The 18,621-nt window shown below is 42.9% G+C and overlaps 1 protein-coding gene across 3 annotated transcripts in view; it reads left to right on the top strand.

Moving 5' to 3' along the window:
* The window catches only part of IFT140 (intraflagellar transport 140), a 127,610-nt gene extending 109,491 nt beyond the window's left edge, over positions 1 to 18,119 (top strand). For 2 of the 3 annotated variants that reach the window (XM_073553605.1, XM_073553606.1), the window contains exons 19-30: positions 6,976 to 7,153; positions 7,464 to 7,654; positions 7,760 to 7,855; positions 11,909 to 12,041; positions 12,142 to 12,285; positions 12,360 to 12,488; positions 13,034 to 13,216; positions 15,029 to 15,235; positions 15,673 to 15,885; positions 15,965 to 16,131; positions 16,698 to 16,839; positions 16,988 to 18,119. In XM_073553605.1, the coding sequence (XP_073409706.1) occupies positions 6,976 to 7,153; positions 7,464 to 7,654; positions 7,760 to 7,855; positions 11,909 to 12,041; positions 12,142 to 12,285; positions 12,360 to 12,488; positions 13,034 to 13,216; positions 15,029 to 15,235; positions 15,673 to 15,885; positions 15,965 to 16,131; positions 16,698 to 16,839; positions 16,988 to 17,188 (1,984 nt within the window). In that variant the 3' untranslated portion in view covers positions 17,189 to 18,119. The remainder of the gene's footprint in view (positions 1 to 6,975; positions 7,154 to 7,463; positions 7,655 to 7,759; positions 7,856 to 11,908; positions 12,042 to 12,141; positions 12,286 to 12,359; positions 12,489 to 13,033; positions 13,217 to 15,028; positions 15,236 to 15,672; positions 15,886 to 15,964; positions 16,132 to 16,697; positions 16,840 to 16,987) is intronic. The other variant, XR_012221972.1, reaches the window with a different exon arrangement.
* Positions 18,120 to 18,621: the final 502 nt, after the last annotated feature.

Here is an 18,621-nt window from a genome sequence, read left to right as displayed (position 1 = left end):
GATTCACATGACCGATGTCTCCACATATGGTCCGATTATTATTATTTTTATTTTTTTTTGCATATGAGAAAAACTGTAAAAACTTCCCCAAAAATATTTGAACTTGAAAGATGACAGATGAGGTTTGAAACAGTTTTAGCAGTTCAGAAGAAGGTCAAAAGAGGGCGCTATGGAGAGCTCAAAATTCCCACAACTATATAATCCAAGGACAGATAAAGCATACAGGAAAGGGAAAATATACGTCATCCCTTACTTTAATATATATGTTTTCTGTTCCTTTTTCAATTTATTTTTTTTATTTTTTTTTTACATTGAAAGATTTTGAAACTTTTTTTTTTTTTCAAATACATTAAAATTCCTTTAATCAGGCATCTGATAATTCAGAAGTTATTTATTATCTGTATGGTTTGTGAAGTTTTTAACTGGATTAATACGGTCACCGTTGTTTTAACAAACTTTGCAGAAGTCAATAGTACAAGCGAAAATAAGAAACTTTTAATATATATCTTGTCTGAGAAATATGCTTCTTTCTCCTCTTATGAGTCACTTCTCTCCCCTTTTCACCTGCCTCCTGAACTTTTCATTTACTCAGAAAAGACAAGATAATACGGACTGCCAGCTCACTGAGCGATTGGATTACAGTTACCTATTAAAGTCTATAGAAATAGGAGGAGGAGAGAGATAAAGAGAAGCAGAGACACATACAGACTTGTGATGCAGCTTTCTAGCAAGTGTTTTACTTCGCGTAGAGCTAGATTCACAGCTACACTGCTCAGTACAGCAGTATAATGTCCCACATGTGGCTGCTGCTTCTGAACATGTGCCTCATAGAGACATAAGAGCAGGAATCTCTCATGTCTGTGTGTGGGAGACATCCTAGCAATTAGTCTTTACCCGCTAGGTCAGAGACAACTGAAAATTAGAGAGCGAACATTTTAAAGAGTTGTAAAAGTTGTAAAACTATCTGCTATGTTATTGCAACCACATGCTGGGTTCCCCAGAATCAAGAAGAGAGGTAATAAGTGTCAGATTGCTGGCGTGCTACCAGTGATTATAAGAATAGGGTCCCGAGACCCCCTGTTGACTACAGTATAGGTGATAGAGACGAGGGTCACGGTATCTCTATATCCTTGTCAGGGTGGATTTAGTATTGATCTACATGTCCTAGTGTCCGAGTGACTGATGTTTATATACGGTAAGTGGGAACGTCCCTTTAATTATAGACTGCACTTTTAAACCCCTTCTAATAGTCACGTACCTCTCACCCACAGGGATGGGCCCCACCTTATAGCGGCGTCACTGCATGAGCAGGAAAACGTTATCATGAGCTTTTCGGCTGGAGCTACTGATGTGATGAGTGTCCAGAGGGAGAGCGGGGTACGCACCTTATCCTCTCTCCATGCCCACAATGATACTGTGCAAGGCTGTAAATGAGTTAAAGGGCTGACGGCCCCCAGCCTGGAAAGCATAAAGTCCACAAGTCCACATGGTTGGGCCATAAAAGATTAAATACTGCACTCCTGTGCAAATTAGTTATACCAGGCTAGCATCACTAATGGGTGTAATTACTATTTATGGAACTAAAGATCATATAACATGGGAAAAAAAATCATGCCTAAGGTGTAATCGAGTAATGGGTAATCAACACTCATGACGTGCATGCTGCTGATTGAGTGCAATTGACTCATTTAATGAAAGTGGGGTGTCCTAAATAATAGCAGTGCTGAGTTCAATTAGTGAGATCATTCATTCTCTGAAGAAACAGGTGTCAATTATGGCCCATTTTTTTAGAAATAGGGTAGCAAATGTTGTACCTGCTGGTTTTAGCCCTTGCTCAGGGAGTAAAATGGGCCGTTCCAGACATTTTACCGAAAGAGAAAGAACTTTGATCAAGAAGTTTGCCAACATCCTGGTTCCAGACCAACAAGATTGATGTTATGAAGCGGCCTGCCCAATACCCAGACCCCAGTCCGATTCAGAATTTGTGGAGTGACATCAAAAATGCTGTTATTGATACAAAACCCAAGAATGCAAAAGAAGTGCGGAATGCAGTGCAGCCAACTCGGGAAACAGAGAAGCACATTGCTAATGAGAGTAAAACTAATCCCAAGCTGTTCCTCAACTATATCAATAGTAAAAGAATCATAAGTGAAAGTGTAGGCCCCTAAAAAAATTGTGAGGAAACAAGAATGGATGTAGATGACGAGGAAAAAGCTAATATATTAAACACCTTCTCCACGGTATTCACGGTAGAAAATGAAATGCTAGGTGAAATGCCGAGAGACAAAGAAAACCCAAGAAGAGGTGCAAAACCGGCTAAATAAGATTAAAATAGATAAATCTCCGGGTCCGGATGGCATACACCCACGAGTACTAAGAGAACTAAGTAATGTAATAGACAAACCATTATTTCTTATGTTTATGGACCCTATAGCGACGGGGTCTGTTCCACAGGACTGGCGCATAGCAAATGTGGTACCAATATTCAAAAAGGGCTCTAAAAGTGACCCTGGAAATTATAGGCCAGTAAGTCTAACCTCTATTGTTGGTGAGATATGTGAAGGGTTTCTGAGGGATGTTATTCTGGATTATCTCAATGAGAATAACTGTGTAACTCTATGTCAGCATGGATTTATTATTATTATTATTATTATTATTATTATTATTATTTATTGTTATAGCGCCATTTATTCCATGGCGCTTTACATGTGAGGGGGGTATACATAAAAACAAGTACAATAATCTTAAACAATACAAGTCATAACTGGTACAGGAGGAGAGAGGACCCTGCCCGCGAGGGCTCACAATCTTCAAGGGATGGGTGATAATACAGTAGGCGAGGGTAGAGCTGGTCGTGCAGCGGTTTGGTCGATCGGTGGTTACTGCAGGTTATAGGCTTGTCTGAAGAGGTGGGTCTTCAGGCTCTTTTTGAAGGTTTCGATGGTAGGTGAGAGTCTGATATGTTGTGGTAGAGAGTTCCAGAGTAGGGGTGATGCGCGAGAGAAATCTTGTATGCGATTGTGGGAAGAGGAGATAAGAGGGGAGTAGAGAAGGAGATCTTGTGAGGATCGGAGGTTGCGTGCAGGAAAGTACCGGGAGACGAGGTCACAGATGTATGGAGGAGACAAGTTGTGGATGGCTTTGTATGTCATGGTTAGGGTTTTGTAATGGAGTCTCTGGGCAATTGGGAGCCAGTGAAGGGATTGACAGAGGGGAGAAGCTGGGGAATAGCGGGGGGACAGGTGGATTAGTCGGGCAGCAGAGTTTAGAATAGATTGGAGGGGTGCGAGAGTGTTTGAGGGGAGGCCGCAGAGCATGAGGTTGCAGTAGTCAAGGCGAGAGATGATGAGGGCATGGACTAGGGTTTTTGCAGATTCTTGGGTGAGGAATGAACGGATGCGTGAAATATTTTTGAGTTGAAGTCGGCAGGAAGTGGAAAGGGTTTGGATATGTGGTTTGAAGGAGAGATCAGCATCAAGGATTACTCCGAGGCAGCGAGCTTGTGGGACTGGGGAGAGTGGGCAGTCATTTACTGTAATTGATAGGTTCGTAGGGGGGGTCACGTGAGATGGGGGAAAGATGATGAATTCTGTTTTGTCCATGTTGAGTTTCAGATATCTAGTGGAGAAGAAGGATGAAATAGTGGACAGACATTGAGGGATTCTGGTTAGTAGGGAGGTGATATCTGGTCCAGAGATGTAGATCTGTGTGTCATCAGCATAAAGATGATACTGAAAGCCATGAGATTTATGAGGAATCGCTCCTGTCACACCAATCTAATCAGTTTTTATGAAGAGGTAAGCTATAGACTGGACCACGGTGAGTCATTGGATGTGGTATATCTTGATTTTTCCAAAGCGTTTGATACCGTGCCACACAAGAGGTTGGTACACAAAGTGAGAATGCCGGGTCTAGGGGAAAATGTGTGTAAATGGGTAAGTAACTGGCTTAGTGACAGAAAGCAGAGGGGGGTTATAAATGGTATATTCTCTAACTGGGTCGCTGTGACCAGTGGGGACCGCAGGGGTCGGTGTTGGGATCTATTGTCAACATTTTAACGATCTGGTAGAAGGTTTGCACAGTAAAATATCAATATTTGCAGATGATACAAAATTATGTAAAGCAGTCAATCCAGAAGATAGTACTCTGCTACAGATGGATCTGGATCATTTGGAAACTTGAGTCGAAAAGTGGCAGATGCGGTTTAACAATGATAAATATAAGGTTATACACATGGGAAGAAGGAATCAATATCACCATTACTCACTGAACGGGAAACCACTGGGTAAATCTGACATGGAGAAGGACTTGGGGATCCTATTTAATGATAAACTTACCTGGAGCAGCCAGTGCCAGGCAGCGGCTGCCAAGGCAAACAGGATCATGGGGTGCATTAAAAGAGGTCTGGATACACATGATGAGAGCATTATACTGCCTCTGTACAAATCTCTGGTTAGACCGCACATGGAGTACTGTGTACAGTTTTGGGCACCGGTGCTCAGGAAGGATATAATGGACTAGAGCGAGTACAAAGGAGGGCAACAAAATTAATAAAGGGGATGGGAGAACTACAATATCCAGAGAGATTTGCAAAATTAGGATTATTTAGTCTACAAAAAAGACGACTGAGGAGCGATGTATTAACCATGTATAAGTATATAAGGGGACAATACAAATATCTCTCCGAGGATCTGTTTATACCAAGGAAGGTGACAGTCACAAGGGGGCATTCTCTGCGTCTGGAGGAGAGAAGGTTTTTACACCAACATAGAAGAGGATTCTTTACTGTTAGGGCAGTGAGAATCTGGAATTCCATTCCTGAGGAGGTGGTGATGGCAAACTCAGTCGAGGGGTTCAAGAGAGGCCTGGATGTTTCCTGCAACCTAACAATACTGTATCTTGCAGTGAATAGGTTCTTTAGAAGGATGTACAGTAGATCTGGGGATTTATTCTGATGGAATATAGTCTGAACTGGATGGACAAATGGCTTTTTTAGGCCTTGTTAACTATGTTACTGTGTAACTCGAGCTGGAATATCTGATACCGGGTGTCAGATGTTAGGTGACTCCATGCCATACATTTGTAAAGCCGTTATCAGATACAGTTGTGTTCAAAAGTTTACATACCCCGAGAGAATTTTTGCTTTCTTGGCCTTTATTCAGAGAGTATGAATGATAACACCAAAACTTTTTCTCCACTTATGGAGGTTCTGCCCCTTCCATCTTTTAGTGTTTTTGTCTACTTGAGAGGTTACACCACTCCACATCATTGTCAGTAAACCTAAGGCTTCATTCAGACGTCCGTTTTGGTTTTTTTACATACCTTCTACATCTGTATTTTTTACGGATAGAACACTTGCCCATTATAGTTTATGGGGCTGGCCACACATTATTATTTTTGGTAGACCATTAGTCTTTAGTCTGCCAAAAAAAAATAATACGGTGACAAGTCCGTTTTTGATCAAAGTCAGCCAAACAAGTCTATGAGTCCTTAAAAGTCAGCACAGTAATGCCAGCTGTGTGTTATCCGTGATTTTCACAAATCGATAGACTTGTATAGGTAATTTTCATCCGTGACGCTGATGACAAAAAAAAAATACAGAGATATGTATTCAATCTATGAAAGCAACTGATAGAACACGTATGTGAAAAATGGCCGTCTGAACAAGGCCTTAGGTTTGATGGGCGCATCCACTAATAGAGCAATCAATCACAGAGGAATTATCAGTGGCTCACGGTGAACACAATTGCCTTGACTCCCTTTTAACATTGTCGTCAAGTTCCGTCAAGATGTAAGTAAATATTCCTATCGAAAGCTGAGCCCCTGATGCGTATGTGAACAGAGACTTAAGCTAGATCTAAATGCTGAGTGTATATTGGCCGAACCTGGTAGGAGTGGCTGACTGTCGAATGTATGTTGGAGCTCTCTGGCGCTCCCTCAATGGCAGATGTTGGAGGACGTGAGACTTCACAACTCTCCGATCCTTTGTCTTCAAGTATGTAAGTCGCTGCGAGAGGGGTCTGCTTATTCCTCTACCTACTGAGAAAAAGCATGCACACTCAACCGAGCGTGCATGTGTATAGAGGGGAAGGGGGAGGATGTAATGAGGCACAGATATTGGCCAAATGAGTTATCCATCAGCCGACAACTACCTAAAGTATATGACCAGGCTTTTCTAGTCCAAGGAGTTTGGAAAGTAACACTCCAATGGTTAAGTAGAAATACATGGCGGCTGTCTACCAGAAACAGCGCCACCCTTGTCCATGGGCTGCGTATGGTATGGCAGCTCAGAGCAAAGAAAAAGAATAGGACTCTGCTGCAATATCTAATGAGACCTATAGATGATAAAAAAAACATACAGAAAGCAAAGCAGTCAAGCTTTTCTAATAAAGGAAACGTTTCTCCAAATTAAGCGGGTTGTCCAGTCTAAAATAAAAAGTCTCCAGTCGTACAGAGTTTCTGTAGTTGCTTAGTGCGACTTTTTTTTTCCTTTCAACTTATCCAGTTTCTTAATTTTACTCTTCATTAGCTCTTAGCTCCCCAATTTCCCGGTCGCCTCCTCCTGTCATTCAGGCGCAGGGTTTCTTGCACTTCTCTTGGTCTAGAAATAGGAAATCCTCCTACTCCAGCATGGTGGGAATAGGAAGGGCATGACTGATGGGAAGCGATTGTGCGTACGTGTTCTCGTGTTCAGCCTTCAATGTGATCCAGTACATGACACCCACATAAACACTCCTCACTCCATCTACTAAACATCCCGGACAGAGATCCGAGGTCACCAGATACATCACTATATATTTATATACATCTTGTCTACGGGAAAGTAAACGACATTGCCACCGATCACAGAAATATCCGCCACACATCTACTTAGCTACGCAGATTTGCCAACCTAAAATCTGTAATGGCAGCCACATGTTTTTTTCTATGTTATGTGATAACTTTCATGGAATTTTTCCTACTTTTTTATTGTAGTGAAACCGTCTGGGAGAACATGGCACGCATGTGTGTGAAGACGAGAAGATTGGATGTGGCCAAAGTGTGCCTGGGAAAAATGGGCCACGCCAGGGGTGCCAAAGCACTGCGGGAGGCAGAGCAAGAGCCAGAGATAGAAGCCCGGGTGGCCATGTTGGCTGTACAGCTTGGAATGCTGGTGGGTAACATCTATGTACTCAAAGTCGGGTGAAGACAAATATGATATGATCTTAGGTAATTTAGAGGATTTTTATTGCTTTTTTTTTGGAGAGGTTTGGGAATCCCCAAAAAGAAAAATTGTCTTTAGTTTTTTTTTATTATTATTATTGCAATTACCATACAATCCGATGAATATTCTATTATGATAGATTGGACTTTTATAGGTGCGCCCATACCAAAAGTTAATCATGTAAAAATGTTAGCTCCTGTACAGTAGGTATGGATAGGCAGATGTATTCTGCATGTATCACATCTGTTCTCTTTTGCAGGAAGACGCAGAGCAGCTGTACAAAACCTGCAAACGTTACGATCTTCTCAATAAACTGTACCAGGCCTGGGGTCAGTGGCAGAAAGCTATTGAAACTGCGGAGAACCATGATCGAGTTCATCTGAGGACCACCTATTATCACTATGCAAAGCACCAGGAGGCTATGGGGGACCAGAATGTATCGCTCAGCTAGTAAGTTCACTGATGATGTCTTAAGTTTTATGGAAAGCAAGTGAACCCCGCTGTGAACCTCATTTGAAGAAGACATCAATGAACTAATCTTATTGTACCCCTTAGCTTCGAGAAGTCGGACACCCATCGTTTTGAGGTTCCTAGGATGCTCCTGGATAACCCTCAGACCTTGGAGAACTACATTAATAACAAGAAAGACAAGTAAGAACCTCCTGTGCGGACGACAGTATCAAAAATACTTAAATTGTCGCATTTGGGGGTCTAGACACACACTTTTAAAGGGAGTAGCTTTCAGTGCAGATTACATTTCAGGAATCATTTGCAATATACATCCGCCATAACATAGCAGGTCTTCGTGTGTCACCAAAACAGCTCTAACTCTGAGTCAAAGACTCCACAATTTTTCGACTGTCTTCGTCTTGCTCAAAAAATACGTTCAATTCCCGCGCCTGCAAGTCTCACAGCTGTTCGACAGCCGCAACACAGGCAGGAATTGCCTGTTTGCTAGGCAATCCCTGTATGTGTTGCAGCTCTTGAAGAATCGCGAGATATTCAGGTTCATGAACGTGAACTTATTTTTCAAGCATGCCGAAAACACTCGGTTACCACATGAGCTTGCTCGCATAACACCTTATCCCATCACATTTGCTCATCATATCACCTGGTCTGATCCCAGATAAGAGCTACTGGGCAACAAATTGCTTAAAAAAGTTACTCCTTACAACTAGAAATGTGTCACTACTAGTGATGAGCGAGTATACTCATTACTCGAGATTTTCTGAGTATGCTCAGGTGTCCTCCGAGTATTTTGGCATGCTCGGAGATTTAGTTTCTGTCGCCGTAGCTGCATGATTTGCGACTGCTAGACAGCCTGAATACATGTGGGGATTTCCTAAAAAACAGCCAATCCCCACATGTATTCAGGCTGGCTAGCAGTTGCAAATCATGCAGCTACCGCGACAGAAACGAAATCTGAGCACATCCAAATACACGGAGACCACCCGAGCATGCTCGAGAAATCTCGAGTAATGAGTATACTCGCTCATCACTACTCATCACTAGTAGTGACACATTTCTAGTTGTAAGGAGTAACTTTTTTAAGCAATTTGTTGCCCAGTAGCTCTTCTCTGGGATCAGACCAGGTGATATATTCAGGAACACACCGCTAGACCTGCAAGGTACAGGACACACCCTTCAAGATGTGCCATATACCAGCAACATAGCACAACACCTGCTATATACCACCACCTAGTATACTACCGCCCAAGATCCATGGTATACCAGGAACTCCCAACAAGACCTGCCGCATGCTAGAAACACCCCACAAGACCTGCTTTATACCAGTAACACACCACCTGCTGTATGTTGGAAACTACTCATCAGGCCTGCCACATACCTGAAGCATCTGACAAGACCTGCTATATACGGGGAAACCCCAATAAGCCTTGCCATATTCCAGGAACACCCCCCACAAGACCTGCCATATACCGGGAACACCTCACAAGACCTGCCGTATACCGGGAACACCCCACAAGACCTGCCGTACACCGGGAATGCCCCACAAGACCTGTCGTATCTAGGGAACACCCAACAAGACCTGTTTTTATATAGGGGACACCCCACAAGACCTGCCGTATACAGGGAACACCCAAAAAAATCCATGGTATACTATGAATACCCCACAAGAACTGCCATATACCGGGATCACTCCACAAGACGTGGTATACCATGAACACCACAGAAAACCTGCAGTATATCGCAGAGAGAATCTTTGAAAAATCCTGGCGAACAGGAGAAGTCCAAGAAGATTGGACAAGGGCAAATGTCCCTATCTTCAAAAATAGGAAAGCTGATGGAGCCAGGAAATTACAGCCAGTGAGCCTTACTTCTATACCAGGAAAGATTGTTGAACAAATTATTAAACAGCATATATGTAATTACTTGGATAGGAACACAGTAATTAACCAGAGCCAGCATGGGTTTGTAGCAAACCACTAATGCCAGACTAATCTAATTTCCTTCTATGATGGAATCACTGACTGGGTGGATCAGGGAAATGCTGCAGATATAGTTTTTCTCCACTTCAACAAAGAATTTGATAGAGTATCTCATACTATCCTTCTTGATCAAATTATCAAGTATGGAATTAACAAGGGTACACTTAGGTGGATTTATAACTGGCTCAGTGATCGTATTCAGAGTGGGAATAAATCGTTGCACATCCAATTGGAAGAGTGTTTCAAGTGGGGTACCACAAGGCTCTGTCCTGGCTCCAGTGTGGTTCAACATTTTTATAAATTATCTCAATAAAGAAACTGAAGGTAAGCTAATCAAATTTGCAGACGATGCAAAGCTAGGAGGGTTAGCCAAAACTAGAGAAGACAGAGAAAGGATTGAGAAGGATCTAGATAAGCTTGAACAATGGGCAGCAACTAACAAAATGGTACTTAACAGGGAGAAATGCAAGATTCTACATCTGGGTAAGAGAAACTAAACTTACATCTACAAAATGGGAGGAATAGAAGAAGGCAACAGCATGAGTGAAAAAGACTTGGGAATACTAATAGATCACAGAATGCACATAAGTCAACAGTGTGATGCAGCAGCAAAAAAGGCAAACACAGTTCTAGGATGTATTAAGAGAAGCAGAGAGTCTAGATCACATGAAGTAATTATCCCCACCTATTCCTCCTTTACCAGGCCTCATATGGAATACTGTGTCCAGTTCTTGGCACTTTTAAAAAGAAAGACATTGAAAAACTGGAGCAAGTTCACGAATCCGTTCATTCCTCACCCAAGAATCTGCAAAAACCCTAGTCCATGCCCTCATCATCTCTCGCCTTGACTACTACAACCTCCTGCTCTGTGGCCTCCCCTCAAACACTCTCGCACCCCTCCAATCTATTCTAAACTCTGCTGCCCGACTAATCCACCTGTCCCCCCACTATTCCCCAGGTTCTCCCCTCTGTCAATCCCTTCACTGGCTCCCAATTGCCCAGAGACTCCATTACAAAACCCTAACCATGACATACAAAGCCATCCACAACCTGTCTCCTCCATACATCTGTGATCTCGTCTCCCGGTACTTTCCCGCACGCAACCTCCGATCCTCACAAGATCTCCTTCTCTACTCCCCTCTTATCTCCTCTTCCCACAATCACATACAAGATTTCTCTCGCGCATCACCCCTACTCTGGAACTCTCTACCACAACATATCAGACTCTCCCCTACCATCGAAACCTTCAAAAAGAGCCTGAAGACCCACCTCTTCCGACAAGCCTATAACCTGCAGTAACCACCGATCGACCAAACCGCTGCATGACCAGCTCTACCCTCGCCTACTGTATTATCACCCATCCCTTGTAGATTGTGAGCCCTCGCGGGCAGGGTCCTCTCTCCTCCTGTACCAGTTATGACTTGTATTGTTTAAGATTATTGTACTTGTAAAGCGCCATGGAATAAATGGCGCTATAACAATAAATAATAATAATAATAATAAAGTTCAGAGAGGAGAAAATACAGATTAGATATTAGAAAAAACTTTTTTGACAATGAGGGTGATCAATGAGTGGAACAGCCTGCCACGAGAGGTGGTAAGTTCTCCTTCAATGGAAGTCTTCAAAGAGAGGCTGGACAGACATCTGTCTGAGATGGTTTAGTGAATCCTGCATTGAGCAGGGGGTTGGACACACTGACCCTGGAGCTCCCTTTCAACTCTGACATTCTGTGATTCTAAGGATAGCACGTGTATCTGAAACGCGTCAGATTAGAATCGCTCCTGTCCATGTGTGTTCAATGCATGCTTTTAATTGAAGAATAAAGCTCCTCTTTTACTCCCCCGAGTTCTGTACACCTCCTCCTTTGCTATATATCTGTCATTGGGTACACTTGAGGTGATGTATTTTTATTTTTGGTCAATTAGAGCAATTACTTTAGAGGACACCAAAACACATACTTTTGGAGAGTTTCTAAAGATCTGCACCCTCCCTGTTTACTCTGACTAATATTATTATGGTATGTTACTGGAGATGACATCCTACCTTGAAAATTATGGGGTCTCCTAATTCTCACATTAAACTGTTTCATCCACTGTTATGAATGGGTCCTAGGACCTGGTAGATTACATATTTCTGCTATTGCTGGTTGGATACTGCTTGACATTGGCTTTGTACTGGTTCCAGGATACAAAATCTGCAATAATATTTTATGTATAATTCTTTGACCTTGTGTTTTTTTTTGTCGTCCCCATACAGAATTCTCTGGAAATGGTGGGCTCAGTACCTGGAGAGCCAGTCCGATCTGGACGCTGCTCTGAGATATTATGAGCTGGCGCAAGACTACCTGTCTCTGGTGCGAGTACATTGCTTCCTGCGCAACATTCAGAAGGTATGGGACCACAGCAGTGTAGCAGTATATATGTAATGCATGGGTCATTCCCGCCGCCCACTCAGGTGGGCAAGTAATACATGCTACTTTTTATTTCTAGGCCTCAGAAATCGCTAATGATACTGGTAACCTGGCAGCTTCCTACCACCTGGCACGTCAGTATGAAAGCCAAGGTGATCTAAAGCAGGCAGTGCATTTCTATACCAGAGCCCAGGCTTATAATAATGCTATCAGGCTTTGCAAGGTACATGACCTTTCTGACCGTACTATACAAGGTCCATTAATATCAGGTGTGACCACAAACTTCTTCCCATACAGGAAAATAATCTCGATGATCAACTCATGAACCTGGCATTGTTGAGCACCCCAGAGGACATGATGGATGCAGCGCGGTACTACGAAGAGAAGGGAGAGCAAATGGATAGAGCGGTCATGCTGTACCACAAGGTAAATGGGAAACTGCTGAGGATTGGATGAGAAGAATATTGTTTAAAGCTGATCATAATGCCATCATTTAAAGGGATTGTCCGGTCTCATAAGAAAAGTCACGGAAAAATCGTGACAGTATGTATTTGTACACTTGAGATCACATGCTGACTAGCCTCTCTCAATAGAAGATAATTGGTGGAAGCTCAGAAGTCTAGTCGGCACGTGACCACGAGTATGTGAATCAAATACTTGCAGTCAAATGACTGCCATCTGTCATAATTTGGCAGTCTGCAGTCACAGCAGACTTATATTATAGGACCAGACAATCCCTTTAATGCAAGTTTATATGATGGGAAACAGAGGATATGGGCCTCTGTATCAGGAAATTAGAACTCAAGTCTCTGTAAGGATATGACATTTACACAGAATTTTAGCTCTATACATAAATAAAATTACATTTTTGCACCTTAGCGTAGTTGCAGTTTGCTTGCGTTGCTTGAGGTCCGAATCCCTTGTCTTCAGATCCAAAGTTACCACGTTTTCCACTTTCTCCTCACATCTAGTCGGGTCATCTCTCCAAGGCGTTGGAGTTGGCGTTTGCTACGGAGCAGTTTGGAGCTCTTCAGCTGGTAGCCGAGGACCTAGATGAGAAGTCCGACCCGGCCCTCCTCGCTCGCTGCTCAGATTTCTTCATCCAGCACAACCAGTTTGAGAAAGCAGTGGAATTACTACTGGCAGCTAAAAAGGTAAAATGCTTTTCATGAACACAGAACACAATCGATCTGTTCAGTCAATGATGACCGGTACTGTGACTCCAGGGTAAGAGCATATACAAGTGTAAGGGTGTGTACAGGATACAGCCAACATTTGTATTGAGACCGAGGGTCAATATTCCAAGTCCATTGAAACTTTTGCACTTCAAAAAAAATAAACTGAAGATTTCATCCCACACCTTGATGCAAAGTTTCACCCTTCACCCCATAAGGGTTAAGTGCTAGGTACATACAGTCCTTACATCTCCATACACTGTGTAGTGGTCGTTCTCAGGTACTACAGCTCAGCTCCTATTAAAGTGAATGTGATCTGAGCTGCAGTGCCTGAGAACGGCCACTACACGGCATATGGAGCTGTGCAGTTTCGGCTGAAGATGATAATAACTGATAGATGGGGGTGCCGAGTGATGGATCCCCACAAGTCCTGGACTAACCCATTTAACAATTAGGGGAAATATATAATAGAAATGTAATGAATAAAGCAGGTGGGAGTGCTTCCACGCTGGTGTCAAGAAATAAGTAACAGGAATGTGAGAAAGTTAATGAGCCATAGGGTAGATTCACAGTAAAAAAAACATCAAAGTATTGTCACGAGTGTGCATGCTCAGTCACTTTATATTGCCAGAGCCTACAGGAGTTACGCATGTGCACATCCATGATATTTCCAAAGCTAGAAGGATACATATGTGTAGTCACATATGCTATTTCTAGAGTCAGCAGTCATGCATGCGCAGATATTGCCAGAGCCAGCAGAACAGTCAGGAATGTGCAGTCCCATGATATTGCTAGAGTCAGCAGAACAGTCGGGCATGCGCAATCACATGATATTTCCAGAGCCAGCAGAACATTCAGGCATGTGCAGTCACATGATATTGCCAGAGCCAGCAGAACATTCAGGCATGCGCAGTCACATGATATTTCCCGAGTCAGAGGAACAGTCAGGCATGCGCAGTCACATGATATTTCCCGAGTCAGAGGAACACTCAGGCATACGCAGATTCCGAATACATGAGGTTTCGTGGTAGAAGGCATATAGAACAACTAACTTGCTGGGCTGCATCTAGTCGGTGTCTAAGAGCCATGTATTAACCAATTGTAGTGGCAGTAAATGCAGTCTGACCAATTAGTTGTTTTGCACAGGACGCTGCTTTTGGATCTTTTGTGAGTTTGTCAGCTAGTTTATGACCATGAACTATGGGAAATGATGTCATTACTATAAGTACTATATATACCTGTCACCTTAATGTGTGTTTGCTTAACTAAGACCTTCAGGGGTTAGAATGCTGTATCAGGCTGAGGGGGAATATTAGTCTATAGTTTACCCTATAAACTGCTTGTATGCCCAGTATACGGCACACACTGCGGCTCCTAAAAATAATTGCTACACACTATGGAATAATATCATACCTTCGTAATATATTAATAATAGAGTTTTGCCATAAAAAACATTTTCCAGTATAACATCATTTACAGACATACAGGGAGATGTATCAGAAGTCGAGCAAAGGTTAAGTAAAGTGGAGTAGTTTTAGCAGTCAGTCTGATCCTCCAGATTCTGTCCCTGATCTCTTACGATGGATAGTTATACAATGGATAGTTATACGATGGATAGTTATCCATTGCAATAGATCAGGGACAGAATCTGGAGGATCAGACTGGCTGCTAAGGAAAACTACTCCACTTTACTTGACCTTTTAATAAATCATCCCAAGAGAATACAATACCAAAGTACGACGCTGTCTCCATGGCTCCATGTCCAATTTCTGGTGTATGTCGGTCCTGCAGTACTATGATGCCCTGCAGCTGTGCCTGGAGCAGAATCTCATCATCACCGAGGATATGGCGGAAAAGATGACCGTGTCCAAAAATTCCAAGGAGCTTAGTGAGGAAGCTAGACGGGAACTGCTCGAAAGGATCGCTGACTGCTGCATGCGACAAGGGAATTATCACCTTGCAACCAAAAAGTACACCCAGGCTGGGAACAAGTTAAAGGTATGATTTGAAATTTGGATGAAGCCATACACCGCATCTGCTTCTTTCCCGTGACACCAAATCAGAAAATTATAGCAGTCCTTTATTAGGGACATGGTCATAAAGTAGGAATCAGCACTCCAGCTATATTCAACTGCAGGTTGCTTATCCCTGCAACCTCCCCACTTTTGCTCACACCCGCAGATAATCAGGCTTCTTGGGATTTGTAGTGTATAGCAGCTGGAGTGGCGCAGGTTACTTATCCCTGCAACCTCCTGGCATTTCCTCACACCCACAGACCAGCAGGGCTTCTTGGGATTTGTAGTGTATAGCAGCTGGAGAGACGCAGGTTACTGATCCCTGTAGTAGTGTTTCCCCACATCAGAAAAAAAAAAAACATAAAGGAGCGTCAGGTCCCACCATAGTATACTGACTTTGTGTTCTCTTTTTTTTCCAAGGCTATGAGATCTTTATTGAAGTCAGGTGACACTGAGAAAATTGTGTTTTTTGCTGGAGTTTCCAGACAGAAAGAAATCTACATCATGGCGGCCAATTATCTGCAATCTCTGGACTGGCGGCAGGATCCCCATATTGTCAATAACATCATTAACTTCTACACCAAGGGAAGAGCCCTTGATCTTCTGGCTGGTTTCTATGATGCCTGCGCTCAAGTGAGTGATCAATACGAGGACGTTACAATTAATGGCAAAACCCCCTTTGTCTTCTCCTGAATCCTCATTTCTGCCTCAGGTAGAGATTGATGAATATCAGAATTATGAGAAGGCCATGGGAGCACTGACCGAGGCGTACAAGTGTTTGTCTAAAGCCAAAATGCGCAGCCCAGAGGAGCAAGAAAGACGACAGTCTGATATGCAGAATAAAATTACTCTGGTCAAGAGGTTTATTCAGGCTCGTAGGTAATGTGTACAGAGCCATACTGCGGCACGGATAAGAACGGTGCAAATGGAAATAAAACGGCGATATTTTGTTAATTCATAGTTTTCCAGGGTTATAACATTAAAGGGGTTGTCCGGCCTGAGACTTCAGAAGTCACAGAGTGACTGCAGACTTGTAGCCTACGGCCAGTCCGCCCTTTTAAAGGCCTCGGGTGTGACTCTGATATGAGAGCTGCCGCGCCATGTTCCCTTCATTGTGTACCAGGCACAGCCCTGTACTTTTACTACTTAGTCCCATTCAATCTGTTGGGGGTGAGTTATAGTGGCAGACATAACCACAAATAAAGAACCATGCCTGGTAAATATGGAAGGGGTCTTGGCGGTCGCTGGTGTCCTATTACTCTTTTATGCAGCTGGTCAGAATGCACCAAGAGTCAGACCACCACCATTCTAATACTGGTGGGGCATCTAATGTTGTAGTCCAATTCTAGTGCAACATAATGCCTAAATAATTACCGCCATAGTTTGCTGAAGTAATACTAACATACACTTTTCTTTATCTCTGTGGGTATCTATGGTTATCACAGGTCTTACCCCGCAGACAAGCAGGAAGCCATCAGACAGTGTGAGCTGCTGCTAGATGAGCCGGATCTGGAGGGGGCTGTCCGCATCGGCGATGTGTACGGTTTTCTGGTGGAACATTACACACAGCACGGGGACTTTCAGAAGGTACGGTTGATGTCGGTGTCCATTCTGGCCAAGCGATGTGATTCCTACGTTGTGCAGATTACCTGCTATATTTACGGCACAGCATATTATTTGTGTTTTTGCTATCATCCCATCTTCACGCTGTCCTTATTGCGTCCTTTCTCATCAGGCGTACAGGTGCCTAGAAGAAATGAGGTCTAAGATGCCGTCCGTGAATCTCAGCTACTACATACCACAAAGCACGGTGGAGGCCGTGTATCGGGCCCTCTCCATCACGCCCCCACATCAGTCCACGGAGCACGTGCGGCACAACAGCGTAGAGGACAGCGAGGAGGTGGAAGAGGCGCCTGACATAGACTATGACGGTTAACCCTTTCCTGGTCACAGACTCAGCTTTTTTGGGGCTCACGGTCAGCACATTTGACACATATCCTTAACTACGTTGGCGGCCTTTGCAGCAAATGTCCCAATGCTGCTAACTACCCTGATTCACCCAACATATGACTCCGGCATGAGGAATTAACCTGAAAAATTCCAGACTTTTTTTTAACAACTCCGATAGGCTCAATGTGAGCCCACCATTTTTTTTGCCATAGATTCGACATAGGGTAGTACCTTTTAAGCACTGAGGACATGGCATGCAGTTATAATATTATAAGGGGTGTGATCACTTTTGCAAGCTACAGTGCATCTAAAAAAATTTTTAAAAAAAGCAGTCTTGATTAAAAATCTCCAACCATTTTATGTACACAGCTCTTATGCAGATCTATATTTCTCCATGGTAACAAACTGAGCCGGCGATTGACAGTTCACTTCTTCTTCCCGTATCTTCTTGCTAACATGCAGATAGAGAAGAGTAAAACATGACTGCGAGAGCCGACTACACTGGGTTTGTTTGCAGTCTGTTACCATGGAGACACCTGGTTCTGTCTAGGAGCTGTATACACAAAACACTTGGAAATACTGAAACAATAAAAAAAATCACTTTATTTTTTATTTAGGTGCATTGAAACAATAAAGCAGTTGCTAAAGTGTACATACACTGTGATGTGGTGCAGGGAACGGAACCCTTTCCCACTGACCGAATTATAGCCAAAGTCTGACAGCTTTCTTTCTCCAATTTAGTGTCTGTCGTTTCCCACAGTCGCGCCATAGGTATGTAACTACCAGCCTGCTCTTACTTTTTTATATATATACTATTTACAGCAGAAGAGGAACCCGAGAAACACGGTTTTCTATATAAGTAAATTATTTTTTATTGTATGTTTCTATATAAGTGTATATATAAAAAGATTTTATTATTTCTTGTACGATAGTTTCTGCAAAGAAGAATACTTCAGTCTCTGAAGGACTAGATACATCTGTGCCAGCGATCTCAATGGAAAACTGTGTAATGCTTCATTTCACCAGAGGTGGCACTGCAGGGAAATGTAACACTTGCTATTGATCTCGCCACAGATTAGTGCTGATCACCGATTGTCCCAGCAGCTCAAAGTGTACGACCCTCTTCAGTCTGTGTAGGTTTACTGTACGTACAGAAAATTCATAAAACACTTATAAAAAAATATATATTTTTATAGTCATGGGCAATCCAATAGAGAAAAATCTAAAACAATAAGTCAGAAGGCATGTACTTTTTTTTTAAACAGCGCCACTTCTGTTCATAGGCCGTGTGTGATATTGCAGCTCCTCTCCATTCAGGTGAAGCATTAGTGGGGCATGACGGTCTATATTCTGCTGGTTTATAAAAATATATTTATAATCCCCCTTTGTTTCACATGTAACATTTGGACAATGAGATCG

This window comes from Dendrobates tinctorius, unplaced genomic scaffold (assembly GCF_039654945.1).
Source record: "Dendrobates tinctorius isolate UK_male_01 unplaced genomic scaffold, ASM3965494v1 ptg000202l, whole genome shotgun sequence".
In the NCBI taxonomy this organism is placed as follows: domain Eukaryota; kingdom Metazoa; phylum Chordata; class Amphibia; order Anura; family Dendrobatidae; genus Dendrobates; species Dendrobates tinctorius.
Note: the sequence above shows the minus strand (reverse complement) of the source record. Positions and strands in the feature narration are given on the sequence as shown.